This window comes from Hypanus sabinus, chromosome 7 (assembly GCF_030144855.1).
Source record: "Hypanus sabinus isolate sHypSab1 chromosome 7, sHypSab1.hap1, whole genome shotgun sequence".
In the NCBI taxonomy this organism is placed as follows: domain Eukaryota; kingdom Metazoa; phylum Chordata; class Chondrichthyes; order Myliobatiformes; family Dasyatidae; genus Hypanus; species Hypanus sabinus.
Window position 1 is genome coordinate 99,409,078 of NC_082712.1, and position 19,821 is coordinate 99,428,898.

The window sequence follows — 19,821 nt, forward strand, 5'->3', positions numbered from 1 at the left end:
CAAGTGTACATCGAAACACACAGTGAAATGCATCTTTTTGCGTTAAATCAAATCAGTGAGGATCGTGCTGGGCAGGCCGCAGTTGTTGTCATCATAGTATGTCCACTACTCAATAGCCCTGACCGTACATCTCTGGAATGTGGGAGGAAAGCAAAGCACCTGGAGGATACACACATGGTCATGGGGTGAACATACAAACTCCTTCTAGACAACGACGGTGATCGAACCCTAATCAGTGAAAGCTGGTGCTGTGAGTGATTGTGCTACACTACCAACCTGCAACGTAACTTTCTGACTCATGAACTCAGTATCTCGACTAATAAAGGCAAACATGCCTTCTGAGATCTTTACCACTTGAACAACCTGTGCAGCCACTTTCAGAGAGTTATGGATTTGGATTCGAAAACCCCTCTGTACAACACTGTGCTGGCTCTTCACATTTGAGCTAGCAAAGTGCAATACTCCACGTTTGCCCAGGTTAAGCTCTATCCGCCTTTTCTCCACACATCTCTACAAGTGACCTATATCCTGCTGTATTCTTTTCCAGCCTTACACACTATCTACAACACACCAATCTTCAGATCATCTGCAAACCTAATCACCTACCCACCTACATTTTCATCCAGCTCACTTATAAACTTTCAAACAGCAGAGGTCCCTGTATGGATCCCTGCAAAGCACCACTAGTCACAGAGTTCCAGTCATTGCAAGTCCGATCAATCAGTATGTTCTGTCTTCTGTGAACAAGCCAGTTTTGAATCCAAATAGTCAAGTCGCTGTGGATACCATGACTCTTAATCTTCTGGATGAGCCTTTCCTGAGGAACCTTGTCAAAGGCCTGACTAAAATCCACGTAGACAATCTTCATCACACTCCACCTTCATCACCCACCCTCATCACCTTGTCAAAAATCCAATCAAGCTAGTAAGACACAACTCATCCCCACACAAAGCCAAGCTGACTGTCCCAAAATGGGCCACACTCTTCCAATTGCTCGTACATCCAAGCCCTAATAATTCTCTGCAATAACTTCCCCACCACTGATGTGAGACTCAATCCATAGGGGTATATAGTTTCCAGGAATATCTCTGGTTACCTTCTAAAATATAGGAACAACCTTAGCTACTGACCAGTCCAACAGTATCTTACCTGTGGCCAGAGAGGACACCAAGGTGACACATGGATAAAAGGAAAACAGAGGGCTATGTGTGAGGGAAGCATTAGATTGATCTTAGTCCAGGTGTAAAGGCCGAGGCCCCGGTACTGGAAGGTCCTCTGCCATACCAGAGACACGTGGTGCATGTAGCAGGAATATTCCATGTTCTGAGCTCTTGATCAAAGCTCCAGCATTCTCAGCTCTTCCCTCTCAATAATCTGGGGTATAACTCATCAGACTCTGGGACCTAGCCACTGTAATGTTCTTTAAACTGTATTTCCTCATGATAACTGGCCCTTTCAGTGTAAAATTCTCTCCCTCCATCTTTTTGGGAGGAACCACCTCAACATAGTTCATAACTCTGCAGCATGGGACAGGAGGTTCTCAATCACCTGGGATTCACCACCACCCTGGGTAGCTGTTAACAACAGATGCAGGAAATCAGGCACAATACAACAAACTGCCGAAAGGACTCAGCAGGTCAGGTGGCATCTATTGAGAATCTCTTGTGTTTCTGATCTGTGTACATTGCTCTGTTAACGGAGGGATTCAGCTGGCCCTGTCCCTCAATCGCTTTCAAAATCCCTTAGGCTCACGGCAAACATCATCTGTAAATTGTGTGTTTGGCAGATCAAACAGGAGCCGGGTCCAGAGAACCCCATCTTCCTTCCGACGGACAGCAAATACGACTGGCTGCTGGCCAAGGTCTGGGTTCGTCACGCTGATACACAGGTCCACCAGCTCGTCTCACACCTGCTGAACACTCATCTGTTTGCCGAAGTCTTCTGCATCGCGACCCTCCGGAAGCTTCCGAGCGCACACCCCGTCTTTAAGGTACTTTCAGATGGTCTATTGTACTGAACAGGGGAGCCTTGCCAGTGTCAGAAGCATTGCCGGGATTCGCCAGAGTTCGATCTCCTCCACATACAGAGGTGTCCACGGTGATTTCTATTGTGTGTGGAGATTAGAATGTGCAAGAGGAACTGTGTGTGTGTGTGTGTGTGTGTGTGTGTGTGTGTGTGTGTGTGTGTGTGTGTGTGTGTGTGTGTGAGAGAGAGAGAGAGAGAGAGAGAGAGAGAGAGAGAGAGAGGGAAAGAGAGAGAGTGAGAGAGATGTGGTGAATAAGCTGCATTTCTGTCTCTTGCCTTAACGCTTACAATGAGAGGCGGTGATGCACCTCAGAGATGAGCAATGGAAACACGCGAGTGAGATATTCTCATATGATCTAATTTTTTAAAAAAAAAATTAGGTAATCTTTTTTTTCTTCTCCGCATAGTTTTAGATTTAACCAGAAGGATTTTTCCTCTTTTTTTAAATTATATCCTCAAAATGGACTGCCCAGTCCCCCTTTTTTTGTTTTAGGTTAGTTTAGTGGGGAGGTTTTCTCAATAATAGAAACTTTGAGTCTTTTTTCTATGAATTGTTAAGAGGAGTTGTGTTCCTTTTTTTATATTAGCTCAATATTATACAATACATGATTTTGAGAGTGTATGTTCTTTTCTTTGTACATTTATTGAAATAAGTATTTAAGATAACTTCTCCTCTGACTTGTATTCATCCTTATTCTTTTAAATCAATAAAAAAAAATTGAAAATGAAATGAGACGTTCCATCAGTGACAAGGATGAGCTAAAGTTCTTGCTCACATCCCGTTTACTAATGTAGACCGTAGCCACTTAGTTAAAGTGGTTGAATTATGGGGCAGACTTGCCGCCTCTCAACATGCAGCAGAAACGGCCGATGACATTGCTTGTGTCCTTATCTTGGGTAAAGTTACTCAAAATGTGCTCAAACCTTTAATATTACAGCTTCTGATGCCTCACCTGAAATTCACTTTATACATCAACACCGAAGCAAGAGGTCTCCTGATCTCAGAGGGTGGGGTCTTTGATCAGGTGAGCATCTTATTTCAATACTTTTTTTATTGAAAGCAGATTTTTTGTAGCTTCCACACCAGGACCACCAGACTCAAAGACATTTACTTTCTTCAAGTAGTGAAGCTGACTGACATCACCAACCACTAACCCACCCCTCCACAACCCCACCATCACTACCTCTGCCACTGTGGTTCCACAGTGAGTGTCCAGTAATCCAAGAGCCTGGAGACTGATGTACTGGACTGTCAGTCACCTTATGTACAGACACTCCTGTGCCCAGCATCACTCTACGGACATGCAATCAATCTGTGTACTGTACATAAGCTATCTTATATATTTATATTTAATGTGTGCTTTTATTATTGTGTTCTTTATCTTATTGCAAGTATTTGTCCTGCATTGGATCTGGAGTAACAATCCTTTCGTTCTCATTTACACTTGAGTGTTGGAAATGGCATTAAACAACCTTGAATATTGAGGGTTCGAAGTCACACAGTCGCGCACCACAGCAACAGGCCATTCGGCCCACCACGACCATACTGACACAAACTTATCGCATTGACAGCACAGACATGGAGCACGACAGCAGAGAAATAGGTCCTTCAGCTCACCACAACATGCTAACCCATACTAATCCCACTGACAACACGTGGTCTGTGGTTATACAGCACTGAAACAGGCCCTTCGTCCCACCATGCTCATCCTGACCCACACTAATTCCCTTGGCCAGGACTTGGTCTGTGGTCTTTTATCACTGACCCGAGAGCTTGTCCTGATGTTTCTTAAACACTTTGAACACCTTTGCCTCCGTACCCTCTCTGGCACTGTGTTCCTGATTCCAACATCATTCTGGGTTAAAAACAATGTTCCTTGCAACCCCGTAACCATTTTACCCCTGAAGTTAATACGTGCCCCTGGGTCTTAGACCCAATAATCACTGAGAAAAGTTGACCGAGCCGATCTCTGCCCTCAAACCTCTCCGTGACCTTCCTCGGCCTCCTCCACTCTGAGTGAAACAGATCCACGACTCTTGTCTCTCCTCATAACTCAATCCCTCTGTTCCAGGCTACGTCCTGGGTAATCTATCAGCTTCCTCCTCAGTTCAGTGTACTGAGCTGACCAGAACTACACATGATCCGCCATTTATTTTTGCACCTCCCTGCTCCTGTGTTCATGTGTTCTGTCTAATGAAAACAAGTTTCCCATCTGCCTTCTCCACCAGTCTATCACCATGTGCTTCCACCTTCCACATTCCTGACAAATGTTCCCCTCCCCGATCCTTGGTCCTCCTGTGCCATCACATACCAATACCCCCCACATTCTCATGTTGTGTGCCCTATCCATGAGCTACCAAGACTGAACTCTGTTTGATTTTACCCTACCCGGTCACACACTGACCCTCACCATCCTGTAACCACGACACCATCACCACCATCAGTTCTCTCCCGTGTAACCTATGAGCTTATCGGATTTCCCAAATTCCCATTCAAGTTCCCCAGCATCTCTGACTCACAGTGTGAGCTCACATCAGCAAAGTGACCATGTCGGGGTCCTGGATTGTGGCAGTAGTGTAGGTGACTCTGGTTGGGATCATCAGGTTTGGGAATGTGGGGAAGGACTGAGTCTGGATCTGGGGTCTGGAGTGCTCGTGTACTTCCAGCTCCCTTTAATCTCACTGGCTGACTGGAAAAACTTATGCCAAAAAGTGAAATCAAGCATGGCTGGTGTTGACAATTGATACGCTGGAAATCCTGCCACAGGTTCATGGAAAAGTACAGAACAGAAACGGGCCCTTCAGCCCATTTAATCCATGCAAAAGCATTTTAACTGCCTAATCCCATCGACCTGCACCAGAACCCTAGCTTCCCATACCCCTACCATCCACGTACATATTCAAACTTCGCTAAAACTTTTAGATCAGGTTCATGTGCTTGATTACTGCTGGTAGATCCTTCCACGCTCTCATAACCCTCTGAGTGAAGATGTTTCCCCTCTTGTTCCCCTTAAAATTCTCACCTTTCACCCATGACCTCCGGTTGTAGTCACACCCAACCTCAGTGGAAAAAGACTGCTCGCATTTCCCCTATCGATACCCCTAACAATTTTGAATACCTCCACCAAAGCTCCTCTTGATCCTTTATCTTCTAAGGAATAAAGTTCTAACCTTTTCAATCACAAAAAGGAAAAAAATCTGCAGGGAGTGGAAGTTTAAGCAACACAGACAAAATGCTGAAGGAACTCAGCAGGAAACATCTATGGAAAAGAGTGTGTCATGGTTCTGGTGGGCTATTCCCCTTTAACACTCCTTTCTCCCTGATTATGCCCTAATTTCAGTCAATAGATCTCCATTTTCTGCTAGTTTACTCAATTACAGTACACCTGGTTTTCCTCAGAGACTGTGAATAAGTACGATGGCGTCACGATCACAGGTTGCCAGTTTGTTGGTCTATTCCCACGTGATAACTTCGTTTCTCAACTGCTCAGAACCGTTTGTTCTGAGTTCAGCTCCAGTTTCAAGATATTCCATGAAAACCCCATCTCCATGTCAAGACTCCATATCAGAGCTCCGTGACAAGATTCATCCTGTTTGCTGTTCAACATTCACGTCTGTGCCAGCATCTCCAACTCAGTCTCCGTGCCTGTATCCTGCACTTGGGTTCTCCTCATTCACTCCGTGTAACAGAACGAACTGGCCATAATGAACCCAGCAGGCACGAATCCCCTACAACAGGCCCTCGCCAGCCAGGGCTCCCTACTGGGCTTGCATGATCAGCTGCTCGGGGATGTCATGGAGAACCTCCGTTCCCTGTCAGTGAACAGGTCGACCGAGTATCCACTCATTTCACCCCGTCGACTCCGGGAACTCTGTCTGACCAGCCCGGACAGCCTGTAGTGGCGGCGCCCAATGCGTGAACAACACATCCGCTAAGAGAGCCACATGTACCTGAGCCAGAACCCTATGCTGGAGATCTGGGGAAGTTCCGGGCTTTTCTACTGCAATGCTTCTTGTTGTTCAAGCAGCAGCCATCCACGTAAGCCACAGACAGTTCGAAAATAGCTTACATTATGGGGTTGTTGCCAGGAAGTGCCTTAGCGTGGGCCACCGCGATCTGGGATAATCAGCCAGAGACTTGCTCTTTCTTCCCCACCTTCATCTCAGAAAGGAGAAAGATCCTTGACCATCCCATCCGTAGTAAAGATGCTGCTAAGTGTCCACTCACTCTCTGTCAAGGCTCACGCAGAGTTGCCGAATACTCCGTGGAGTTCCAGATGCTAGTGGCCGACTAGGGTTGGAATTATGAGGCACTCCGGGAGGTATCCCGGCAAGGCCTCTGTGACAAGGTAAAGCATAAGTTGGCGGTCAGGGATGGCACTAACAGCCTGGATTCATTGATCTCCCTAGCCACTGGGCTGGACAACCGACTCCGAGAACGTCAGAGAGAGAGAGAGAACCAGTCGCCCTGCTCCTTTGGCCACCCCACGGCACGTTTTACCATCTACTCCCAGCCCTAACCTCTCTCTCCTCCCATTCCTGGAATAGCACCCGGCCCTGCCGTTTCCACCACCCTGGGAGAGGAACCAATGCAGCTGGGACGAGCCGTCTTTCTCTCAGAGAGCGACTCCGCAGATTCAGAGCAGGGGATTGTCTCTATTGCGGTCAGTCTGGCCATTTTCATGCTACCTGTTCCCTTCGGCCAAAAGGGGAGGGCTCACCAGTAGAAAGGTGAGTCAGACAACATTCCCTTCTGTTCCCCAATCCTGGATGCAGATCCAAGCTACTGTAAGCTACAACCAACAGTCCCTGTCCTTGTCTTCCTTGATAGACTCCAGTGCTGAGGGGAATCTGTTGGATGAAAACATAGCTTTCCAGGCCAGAATTCCTCAGGAGCTACCCCTCTGGAAGCTTGGGCACTGGACGGAAGACTGCCTCTTAAGTTCTGCGTTCGAACCACGTCAGGGAGCCACCATCTTCTCGAAGCTGGACCTACCATTTGGTCCGAATAAGGACGAGTGGAAGACAGCCTTCAATACCCCTTTAGGCCACTTCGCGTACTTGGTCATACCTTTTGGCCTCACCAATGCCCCGCAGTTTTTCAATCCTTGATTAAAGATGCATTAAGAGACTTTAATAACCACTTTGTGTTTGTCTACCTGGATGAACCATCCTAATCTTTTCCAGTAGTCCCCAGCAACACGTGCATCATGTCTGTCAAGTCCTGCAGAGGATGGGTGAGAATAAATTATTCATAAAGGCAGAGAAATGCGACTTCCACGTCCCCTCGGTCAGCTTCCTAGGTTATATCATTGAGAGCGGACAGGAGAGCTAATCCCGAGAAGATCCGGGCTGTGGCGGAGTGGCCCAAACCCACGGACCGCAAGCAACTCCGACGGTTCCTGGGGTTTGCGAACTTCTATCACCGGTTCATCAGAAGCTACAATCAGTTGGCGGCTCCCCTTACCCGACTTACCTCACCTGTCACACCTTTCCTTTGGAACTCCAAGGCGGACTCAGCATTCGCGGAACTAAAGAGGCGTTTCACGTCTGCTCCCGTTCTGATTCAACCGGACCCCTCCTGTCAGTTCATTGTGGAGGTTGACGCCTCCCACTCCGGGGTGGGAGCGGTACTATCCCAACGTTCGGGCCCAGATCAGAAACTACATCCCTGTGCCTTCTCCCGCCGACTGTCTCCCGCTGAACAAAACTACGACGTGGGGAACCGGGAGCTACTGGCGGTCAAACTGGCATTGGAAGAATGGAGGCACTGGTTGGAGAGGGCGGAACACCCGTTCATTGTCTGGACAGACAGTAAGAACCTTGAATATATCCAGGTCGCTAAACGCCTGAATTTGGCCCGCCCCACCAGCCCCATTGGGCATTATTTTTGGCTGGTTCAGGTTCACCCTCACCTGTCGTCAGGGGTCCAAGAACGGGAAGCCCAATGCTCTCTCCCATCAATACGTTACCGAGGAGGACCTTCCCAACCCCGAGACCATCCTTTCGCCATCCTGTGCAGTGGCTGCTCTCACCTGGGAGATCGAGTCCAGAGTCAGAGGCCCAACGGACTCGACCTCACCCAGGCATCGGACTTCCTAATCGCCTCTTTTTACCCAATTCTGTTCGATCACAGGTTCTCCAGTGGGGACACACTTCTTGTTTTGCCTGCCATCTCGGAATCGATCAGACCCGACCCTCCTGAAGACACATTTCTGGTGGCCCTCCATGGACGCTGACACCCGTTCCTATGTCTCTGCATGTTCCGTCTGCCTCCGTGGAAAAGCCTCCCATCAGCCACCTGCGGGATTACTTCTTCCCCTGGTCATCGCTCTAGATTTCATTTCCGGTCTACTCCCTTCCCATGGAAACACTACCATACTCACTGTCATGGACTATTTCTCCAAGTTGGTACATTTTATAGCCCTCCCTAAACTACCTTCCGCGCAGGAGACCGCAGACCTTCTCGTCACCCACGTTTTCCAACTGCACGGAATCCCTTCGGATATTGTCTCTGACCAGGGACCTCAATTCATTTTGCAAGCGTGAAGATCCTTCTGTTAGCACTGCTACCAGAAAATCTCCATTTGAATGCTCTCTTGGGTACCAACTCCCGCTGTTTCCCGCCCAGGAAGAGGAGATTGCGGTGCCGTCAGTCCAGGCCCTTACACACACGTGCCGAAAAATCTGGAAGACACACGCATGGCCCTGCTTCACTCAGCCAACCGTAATCGAAAAATTTCCACCCGCCATCGTACCCCTGCTCCTGAGTATCAACCTGGGCAGATGGTGTGGCTCTCGTCCAGAGCCATTCCTCTCAAGAATGAGCCCAAGAAGCTCACCCCTCACTTCCTGGGACCCTTCGAGATTGAGAGCATTATCAATCCCACGGCAATCCGGCTCAAACTACCTATGTCAATGCAGATCTATCCTACGTTTCACGTCTCTCAGTTATAACTGGTTTCTGTCAACCCCTTGTGCCCTCCGATCAAACCCCTCCAACCCCCCAGATCATCGACGACCATCCGGCGTACACCATCCGGCAGTTATTGGATGCCCGCCGTTGGGGCAGGGGTCTCCAGTACCCAGTCAACTGGGAGGAGTATGGCCTGGAAGAACATTCCTGGATTCCCCGCTCCTTCAGCCTGGACCCTTCTCTCATCCGGGATTTCCATCGGGACCATCCAGACAAGCCTGGGGGGGTCAACTGGAGACTCCCGTTGAGGAAGGAGTACTGTCATGGTTCTGGTGGGCTGTTCCCCTTTAATGCTCCTTTCTCCCTGATTATGCCCTAATTTCAGTCATTAGATCTCCATTTTCTGATAGTTTACTCAATTACAGTACACCTAGTTTTCATCAGAGACTGTGAAATGTACGATAGTGTCACTATCACAGGTTGCCAGTTTGTTGGTCTATTCCCACATGATAACTTCGTTTCTCGACTGCTCAGAACCGTTTGTTCTAAGTTCAGCCCCAGTTTCAAGATATTCCATGAATACCCCATCTCCGTGTCAGGACTCCATATCAGAGCTCCGTGTCAAGATTCATCCTGTTTGCTGTTCAACATTCACATCTGTGCCAGCATCCTCAACTCAATCTCCATGCCTGTGTCCTGCACTTGGGTTCTCCTCATTCACTCCGTGCAAAAGAGTACAGTCAACGTTTCATCTGCCTACTCACATCTTGAAGGCTTATGGGCGAAACTTCAAATACAGTCTTTTCTATAGATATTGCCTGACCTGCTGAGTTCCTCCAACATTGTGTGTGTGTGTGTGTTGCTAACCTATTCATTGTTTCCTTAAACTCAGGACTCCAGATCCAGCAACATCCTTGTAAATGTTCTCTGTGCTCTGCCAACCTTAATACGATCTTTCCTGTAGGTAGGCGACCAAATCTACACACAATACTCCAAATTAGGCCAACACAAAGTCTTATATGACTTCATCATAACACCCAATCTCCAAAACTCAGTACTTTGATTGATGGCCAATGTGTCAAAAGCTTTCTTTATGACCCTATCTACTTGTGACACCACTTTCAATGAATAATACACCTATATTGGCAGATCCCTTTATTCTGCCACACTGCTCAGTGCCTGACCGTTCACTGTGTCAGCCCTTCTCTGGCTGGTCCTACCGAAGTGCAAACTCACACTTGTCTGCATTAAATCCCATCTGCTATTTTCCAGCTGGTCCAGGTCCCACCTCAAGCTTTGATAATCTTCCTCGCTGTTCACTACACCCCCAGTCTTGGTGTCATCTGCAAATTTGCTGATCCACTTTACCACATTATCATCCAGATCATTGATATAGATGACTAACAACAAAGAACCCAGCACCAATCCCCACAGTACTCCACTAGTCACAGGCCTCCAGTTAGAGAGGCAAACCATCTGCTTCCACTCTCTGGCTTTTGCCACAAAGCCAATGTCTACTCCAATTTACCACCTCATCTTGAATGCCGAGCGACTGAACCTTTTTGACAAGCCTCCATGTGGGACCTTGTCAAATGCCCTGCAAAAGCATATAGTCAACATCCACTGCCTTACCTGCATTCATTTTCCTGGTAGTTTCCTCAAAAAACTCTCTGAGATTGGTTAGACATGACCTACCATGCACAAAGCCATGCTGACTATCCTTTATCAGTCCATGTCTATCCAAACACCTGTAATCTGCATATGGTCCAGGAAGCTGATGTCGCTTTGCCTCACTTTTATAAGCTCTGTGACTGTCTCCTGAGTAGACACAGAAGCAAAAATATTATTTAACATCTCCCCCATCTCTTTAGCTTCCATACATGGATAACCATTCTGATCTTCCACAGGACCAATTTTGTCCCTTGCAATCCTTTTGCTCTTAACGTATCTGTAGAATCCCTTAGGATTCTCCTTCTCCTTCACCTAGCACAATCCAATGCTCTCTTTTAGCCCTCCTGATTTCTTTTTTAAGTGTTCTCTGTATTTCCTATACCCCGTAAGCACCTCATTTATTCCTAGTTGCCAATATCTGCAATGCACTTTTGTTTGTTTCTTAACCAGGGCTTCAATACCTCTTGAAACCCAAGGTTCCCAACACTTGTTATCTTTACCATTCATTCTGACAGGCATAAAGCTTTGTACTCTCAAAATTTCACTTTTGAAAGTCTCCCACCTATCAAGTGCAGCTTTGCTAGAAAGCAGCCTGTCCCGATCTGCACTTGCCAGATAATTTCTGATACCATCAAAATCAACAGACTTCAACTTAGAACTTCTGAAAGTCCAATTACTGTGCCATTAGTTCACGACAATGCCTCCCAGGGGGCATGTCTCGAAAATGCCTCTTTGCACTCCCACTGCTCGGTGTCTTGCAGGTGGAGGTAGGGCAATGCGTGGGCTTCAGTAGCAGGTCTCCCGGTGTCTGCTACCAGGTATTCTGTTCTGCATGTGTTCAAAGGATGCTCCCGGAGAGTTCCTGTAGTGTTCTGCTCCAGTATGGGCAGCAGGTCTTCAGCTGGACAGGAGACTCTGCAGATGCTGGAAATCCAGAGCAACAGACACAAAATGCTGGAGGAATTCAGGAGGCCAGTCAGAGCATCTACGGATGGGGATAAAGATTCGACATTTCAGGTAAAGACACTTAATCAGCACTGGAAATGAAGGGGCAAGAAGCCAGGATAAGAAGCCTCACCTGGTCTCACCTGTCACCTGCCATCTTGTAGTCATTCCCCTACCCCACCTTACTGTGCATTCTTCCCACTTCCTTCCCAGTCTGATGAAGGGTTTTCACCTGATTATTGTTTATTCCCCTCCATAGATGCTGTGAGTTACTCTGGGTCTCAGCTACTTTGGTTCCTGGCTGACTCATTCCCTCCCAGTATCGTGCCCAGGTCGAACACTCCGATCTGTCATTCCAGGCTTTTTCTACGGGAGAGACGGCCAAACTGAGAATCCTGCAGCGTGCTCTGGCGAACACGACCTACTCATCTCTGTGCCTCCCGGACAATGTGGCCTCTCGAAGAGTGGACAAGATCCCCAACTACTATTACAGAGATGATGCTCTGAAGATCTGGCACGCCATCAACAAGTGAGAGTCTGTCACTAAATGTTCTCCCTCTCCGATATCTCTCCCATTTTACACAGCACTGGCCATTAAATCCCTCATGGGAAAGGAACACAGGTCACTCCACTGGGCACCAGTGTCACAGCTTCCATCACCATCAGGGATGATAACTGGAGCTCTCCACGTAGGAGGTGCTGGGACCACTTACCAGGAGCTCCCTGGTGCGGGCAGGCAGCCACTTTATCTCAGAGCCTCTGTAGCGTTACTGTGAATGGTGTTAACAACAGGGAGGAGGAGGCTGGTGCCAGAGGTTGAAGCATCAAACAGTACAGCTCAGAAACAGGCCCTTCGGCCGTCATCTCTGTGCTGACCACAATAGAAGGCACATTAGAGTATAAACATAAGAACATTAGAGTATAAAATAGGAGCAGAATTAGGCCATACCATTGTCGCTGATTTATGTTCCCTGTCAATCACATTCTTCTATCTTCTCCCTTTACGACTAACACCCTTACTAATCAAGAACCAATCAATCTCTGCTTTAAATTGAGTACATTCTGGTTAATTGGGACACATCAAGAACAGTACATTTTGGCCCAATTAAGCAGCTATTTCATGGAAATAGTTAAAAAGGTAGAAAAAAGATAAACTTCTATATAACCAACAAATTATATATGTAAATAAAACACAGAAAAAATTAGAACATTACAGAATTAGTTCCTGATTGTTTTCAATGGTGGAATACGTCCAGTGTATGTAAGCTGCCACAATCTTTTGACTGAATGTAATTGATTAAATTCAGTGCAAGCACCTAGTGCAGACTCTAAACTCCCTTCAAATAATGCTGTCGATGATTTTATCCCATAAACCTTCATTTTCATTGTAATCTTCAGGGTGATTGCCAATACATTTCAATTCGTCATAATACATAACTTGTAGAAGAAGTGAAATCATTTCATTTATACTTCCAGCTGTTTCTGGCATCTCCATGTCTGAATGTTTGAAATCGCAGAGAGCAACACAATTCTGAATTGTCTTACTGATTATTTCTCACCAACCGTCAGCGACAAAATCTATAGCTTGTTGAACAGAAACACAAGCAACTGACACAATTTAAAAACCATTTGTTCTAAGTACGACGGAGTGTCTAACAGTCAGAAAATTCCACGTGACAGATGTGAGTTAGAAGCTGTTTGGTAACAGCCTCCTGTCCCAATTAAGCAGCAGCTTGTCCCAAATAAGTGAAGGGAATCCTGGCTATTTTCTCTATTAGTTTTTGTTCTTTATGAAATAAGCAGCTGCCTCGATTAACCAATGGCTCAATTAACCAGAATCCAATGACGTGGTCTTGCCAACTGTCTGTGGCAATGAATTCCACAGATTCACCATTTGACACTCAGTATAAAGACTGCCAAATCAGGTTGCAGCTGCATCTCATTTTGATTAGCAGAACATCACCTGGGATGCAAGTCTGCCATCTGCCCTCTTTACCACCGTGTTACATCTTTCGGGTAGCTGTAGAGTTGCACCGACCCCCATCCCCCCCACATCCGTCTGCCCCTCACTAAGCTCCCGTGGATCCTGCCCTTCAATGTCAATGGCCAGGAGGCCTTTTCTGCCCTCCTCTGTAATGTGTTTATTAATGTACTGATGACGGCTGGGGGACTCCACTCAGCGGCTGGTTGTGCTTCTGGGATAACCACCCCTCACCCACACAAACTGTGCAGCTGTTCACAGCTGGACTTGACAGCTGCTGAACCCCGACTCCTCCTTATCCTGCACCCAAAACCCTTCACCAGCCAGCAGGTCAGTGCTCATTACCTATGTCAGATTCACAAAAACATCAACCAAGCCCTCTTGGGGTAAGCTGCTCCAAAAGATGAAGGCATGTGGGGGTAGATGTGAACAGTGTGAACAGTGAACAGTGTGATGTGGAACTGGTGTTCTTCTGGCATCAGTGCTGGGAGCTCTGTTATCAAGTCAGAGTATTGTGGCAGAGAGTCCCTTTGGCCCATCTAGTCCATTCTACCTTGATTTCTGTCTCATCCCATCGAACTGCACCTGGATACCTGCCCTTATATCCCTCACATCCATCCCTGTCCAGATTTCTGTCAAAAATATTGCAATGAAGCCGACATTCACCACGTCACGAGCAGCTCACTCCCCACTCACACTGCCCTCTAAGTGAAGAAATTCCCTCTCACATTCCCTTTAAATATTTCACCTTTAACCCGTGACCTCTACTTCTGATCGCAGCCTCAGTGGAAAAACAAACCTGCTTCCATTAATTCTAGCTCTGACTCTCAAATTTTGTACACCTCTATCAAATCGTCCCTCATTTTCCGACGCTTCAGGAAATAAAGTCCTAACCAAGGTGTTCCTATTCACAGTAAAATCCTTGTAAATGTCTCCTGCTCTGATTTGGGCAAAGATGTCAGTGTTTTTGCAATTGCCCTGAAATTCTCTGCACTACCCTTCAGTTCTCTCCACACTGCTCTGTGCCTCCCTCTGGGGGGAAATTCACCGTCTGAATGTCATCTGATTTTCAATTCCAGGAAAGTGATGTCCTAACCTGTGCGACCAGCAACAACTCGACCACCCTGCCCGACCACTTCCGTAGTGGCCCTTCCCTTCCTCATCCCCTTCTCTCCCACCCTCCCTCCCTCCTACCTCACACCTGTGTTCACTTCCAACCTCTCTCCTTCACTTACTTCCTCACACACTTCCTCCAACCCACTCTCAATCTCTCCCTCTCCATCACTCTCATCCCATTCCCCTCCTCCCTCTCCCACCCTTCCTCTTTCACTCCATTCATTGTCTCTCTCCCTCTGTCCCTCTCTCCCTAAATCACTCCTTTCATTGCCCCCTCACTCACATCCTCTCTCCAGTACTGTTTGTCGGTTTTCTGGTGTTAAACCAGTGCGGCCTCGGTTTCTTCTCCGTCTCCAACAATTTGCTCTCCTTCTCTCAAAGCTTCGTGGCAAACATTGTTGACATTTACTACAAGAGCGATGCATCCGTCCAGGAGGATGAGGAAATTCATGAATGGGCAAAGGAAATCTTCACTGAAGGATTCCTGGCTAAACAGTCCTCAGGTTCCACTTCCAATTATCTGAATGATCTCCCTGTCTCTGTGCACTGTCTTCACCCCTCTTGATTTAATAAATTATGTATTGTGTGTCTTCTGCTCTGGGCCTACTGTTGGTTCACTGATTATGGGCAGCACATTGATCTCGGATTGTTATTGCGTCCTGGGACTCGGAATACTGACCCCCGGGTGACCGGTGAGGCCTGCGCGGAACTGGTGGACTCTGACACAGATGGAGGGAGCAGGGTTCTGGTGGGGTTGGGAGTACGTAGTTTGCGTGTTACAGCCCGATGCAGGAAGCCAAGGTTCTGAGTGTTTTCCATCAGGGCCAGAAGTTCAGAGGAGTTCCTCACAAACCCATTCTCCTGTCTTCATAGCATTTGACACCCTCACTAATCAAGAATCTATCAATCTCTGCTTTAAATGAACCCAAATGACTTGGCCACCACATTTGTCTGTGGCATTGTATTTTACTGAATCATCACCCTCTGGCTCAAGGAATCCCCCGTGTTCTCTGGTTGAAAGGGACGACTTGTTCTGAGTCACCGCCCTTTAGTCTTAGATTCCCCCAATTTAGGAAACATATTCTCCACGTATTTTCTATCTAGCCCCCAACCCCATTCTTGTACCCTCCAGCAGGTTCAGGCCCAAAGCAATCAAACGCTCCTCATACATGAACCCCTACATTCCTGGGATCATTTTCTCGAACCACCTTTGGTCTCTTTCCAATGCCAGCACACCCTTTCTCAGATAAGTGGTTCAGAACTGCTCACAATATGAGGTGAGGCTTGGTGTTATTTTCTAGACTGATAAAGTTGGAGGACTTTGGTTAATGTTTGTTTAGTAGTCCTCGAAACACAGGGACATGGACAGAGCAGCGTGAGAACCTCCACTCCCCGAACACGTTGACGGAGCAGAGGAAAGATTATTGGTGGGACAGGACTGCGAGATGACGCACTCATGTCCACACATTGCGTACTCTGTGCTGAGTGATTGTTTGTCTCCTGTTAATTTCACTGATGGCTTCAATATTCTCTCTCTAGGTTTCCCCACGTCATTCTCCACCAAGGGCGATCTCGTCAAGTACCTGACCATGGTCGTATTCAGTTGTTCTGCCCAGCACTCTGCAGTGAATGCCGGACTGGTCAGCTCAGGTTTCATTGAATTTACACTCCACTGTATCAAGTAGAGCATGACTGGTCAGAAACAGACCTCACACAAACAGAGACATTCCGAGCAGTGTCTGGTGACCGAACACAATTTTCAGACCGTTAAGCATTCAGTCTGAGCTGGATATTACTCAGTAACGCACACAAGTAGCTGCAGAAACTCAACAGGTCAGATGCATCCACCAAGGGGAATAAACAGTTAACATTTCAGGCTGGAAAGACTGGAAAGAAAGCTGACAGAGACCGGAATTAGATGCTGGGGGAAGGAAAATTAGTACAAGGTGCCAGGAGAAAAGTGAGGATAGGTGACTGGGAGAGAGGAGAGCTGAACTGAGAAGCTGGGAGCAGATAGATAGAAGGTAAAGGGCTGGAGAAGAAGTCAATCACAGTGGAAAAGAAATAAGGAGACGTACCTGTCAAGAGGGGAGAGATGGGCAGTTGAGAAGAAGGGATTATAGGGGAGAGGATTTCTCAGCTGTTTGCTCCCAGCAGTCCTCTCCCTCACCAAAACGTCATTCCCTGCTCAATCAAAGCAATCAGAATGATGGGATGCACAGGAGCACTCTTCTCTGATCCCAACAGGCCATCATCAATCGTAGCATACAGCAAATAAGGCCATTCAGTCCATAATGCTCTGCTAGCCAAGAGTGTGGCTGACCATAATTTTATTACTAATTTCCAACTGTTCTTTGCAGGAACTAATGTAATCTTTGGTTTCACAATTCCAAACGCATCACATTCTACCGTCGCTCAACAGGATTCATATGAGAAGCAATTTAAATGACTCTTGTTTATCTTTCCCCATTTCTAGCTCCATCCAAACTCCCAAGGTTATCCTGCTGAGCCAGATGTTTCCCCAATGTTTCCCCAGTCAAATATTTCCGGTATGATGACACGAAGATTGGTGGAGTTGTGGATAGTGTAGAAGATTGTCAAGGGTTGAAAAGAACATTGACAGAATGCAGACCTTAGCTGAAAAGAGGCAGATGGAATTTAATCCAGAAATGTATGAGGTGATTCACTTTGGAAGGATCGATTTGAAGCAAAATACAAGTAGTGCGGAGGAACTGATGGATCTTAGAAGTAACGGAGGATGAGATGTGTCTTAATGATAGGACAGGAGATTGTGAAAGACACTTTTCTAAAGTAATTTGATGGTTAAAATTCTGAGTATTGTGAGCTTTCACAGTAGAACAGAGAAGTAGAATCAATTACAATCCGTATGCTGAATGTGTGGCAAAGGGCCCGTGCTACGATGCCATGTTCTGTTCCATGTTCTATGCACTCACGTCGCTGTTGCGAGACCCTGGTACAGCAAAACCTCAGGTAAGAGTAAGCATTGTATCTAACGCCTGACTTATTTCACAGTTTGACTGGGGATCCTGTGTCCCCAACAGTCCTTCCACCATGCAGAAACCAGCGCCCACAGAAAAGGGGAAAGTCACTGAGGAAGACATCTTAAACACCTTGCCGATGAAAAGTGCCTCGGTGGTGGTCCTTGCAACCATCCATCTGCTCAGTGGACCATCTCCCTCTGAAGTAAGTAGTATAACACCAAAGGACTATAAGGCACCTAGACGCCAACTCTGAGATGATGCCTTTCAATTATGTGATGTCATTAAACTGAGAAGAGTGAAAAAGAGATTGAGTCTTGAGTTATAAGGAGAGGTTGGGCGGGTTAAGACTTTACTCCGGGAGTGTTGGAGACTGATGGGTGACCATATGGAGCTGTATGTGATCATGAGGGGAACAGAGGGCAACTTGCTCCCAGGGAAAGGGAACTAAAGACAAGGCACAGGTTTAAGGTGAGAGGAGAAAGATTAAGGACAGAGCTTAGGGACATCTTCTGCACAGAAGGCGTGGAACAAGCTGCCAGATGACGTGGTTGAGGCTGGAACAATAACGATGGTTAAGGGTCATCAGGACAGGCCCATGGACAGGAAAGTTTTAGAGGAACATGGGGAAATGGGATTAGCTCAGATGGGCGCCTCAGTTGGCATGGACCAGTTGACCTGAAGGGTCTGTTGCCGCACTCCGTTTTACTAATGGAGAAGAATATGGAACACAATCTGTGTGTAGGGAGACCTGACACCTCAACTTGTAGTGAGTCAAGCCAAGGCTACCCATACATCACCAATGCTGCCATTGTAAACAGCACATGGCCCGAACACAGCTCCACTGTATGGAACAGCAAGGGAAGGGTCCGAGGGATCTTTATTCACATCAGTCATGGGGTGAAGGAAACAGCTAATGGTCTACAGGGGAGCGATCAGTGTCCATCGCACCAAGTGAGGATATGGAGAGGGGTATCAGGAATTGTGTGTGTGTGTGTGTGTGTGTCCGCTACCCCTTCAGACTGATTACTACCCCCATCCATCAGGAATAAATCTCTCTACTTCCCGCAGGCGAGCTTGGGTACGTACATGGAACAACGCTTCATTGAACCGGAAGCTAAGGAATGCATCCAGAAGTTCCAGAAAGAACTCGTGTACATCGAGAATGAGATAAAGAAGCGCAATGAGGGCCTTGAGCTGAAGTATACGTACCTTATGCCAAGTGTCATCGAGAACAGTGTGGCGATATGAAGGCCCATCCCACCGCTGGCCATTGCTTCCTCTGTGCTTTATGCTTTGGGGTCAGATGAGAATTCAAGCCTCAAATTTCTATAGCGCTTATTGCCAAACTGACTCCACTTCTTCCTTCCTACCTTCCTCTCTCTGACCTGGATGAGGCAGATTTGATGCCTACATCTCCTCAATGAATGCCAAGTCCCCTACTTCACGATTGCCAGTGAGGGATCCTCTTCAAAACAGAATCCTTATCCAATGAACCCCTTCTGTATCCTCTCCAAAGCCTCCAAGCCCTTGCAGTAACAGGGTGATCGGAACTGCTGCTGATACTCAGACAGGTACCTTACCAAACTTCACTACAGTGCAAGCTCCACTCATGTACGCAGTACACTGATCAATAAAGGCAAATGTACGCCTTCTCCACCACCTTCTCCACTTGCAGAGCAACTTGCAGCTCTGGACTTGGACCCCAAGATCACTCTGGACATCTCTTCCCCCATCCCTCTTTCAGAACTGCGCATCATTTTCAGCTTTTTCTGTTATGGCTTCCAATTTCCAGCATATGCAGATTGTTGTGGCTGGCTTTCTGGCAGCGTTCTACCTGAGCTTTGCACTCCGGGACTGCTGGGCTTCACGCTGAATGTGATCATTAGGAGGTTGCAATAAATGTGATCGATAAAACTCTGTGTCATTACAATTCTGAAAACTCTGAATGGTGCTTGGGTTACAGACTGCCCTCTAAAGTTACTAAGTCATAGAACACTACAGCACACAAACATGCCCTATGGCCCATTTAAACATACAGTGAAATATGTTGCTTGTATCACCATCCAAGAAATTGCTGTGGGAAGCCAGTAAGAATTGCCATGCTTCCAGCACCAACATAGCTTGGAGAAAACTTACTAACCCTAACCTGTACATCTTGGGAATCT

General features: G+C 47.1%; 1 protein-coding gene across 3 annotated transcripts in view; it reads left to right on the forward strand.

Annotated features, from left to right (window-relative positions):
* The window catches only part of LOC132397042 (polyunsaturated fatty acid 5-lipoxygenase-like), a 34,458-nt gene extending 14,894 nt beyond the window's left edge, over positions 1-19,564 (forward strand). Inside the window, exons 8-14 of one of the 3 annotated variants that reach the window (XM_059975286.1) lie at positions 1,787-1,990; positions 2,964-3,050; positions 11,917-12,086; positions 15,036-15,157; positions 16,194-16,294; positions 17,688-17,858; positions 18,725-19,564. In XM_059975286.1, coding sequence (XP_059831269.1) covers positions 1,787-1,990; positions 2,964-3,050; positions 11,917-12,086; positions 15,036-15,157; positions 16,194-16,294; positions 17,688-17,858; positions 18,725-18,904 — 1,035 coding nt within the window. In that variant the 3' untranslated portion in view covers positions 18,905-19,564. Of the gene's footprint in view, positions 1-1,786; positions 1,991-2,963; positions 3,051-11,916; positions 12,087-15,035; positions 15,158-16,193; positions 16,305-17,687; positions 17,859-18,724 lie in introns of those variants that run through there. The other 2 variants (XR_009513246.1, XM_059975287.1) reach the window with 2 other exon arrangements.
* The last annotated feature ends 257 nt before the right edge of the window (positions 19,565-19,821 follow it).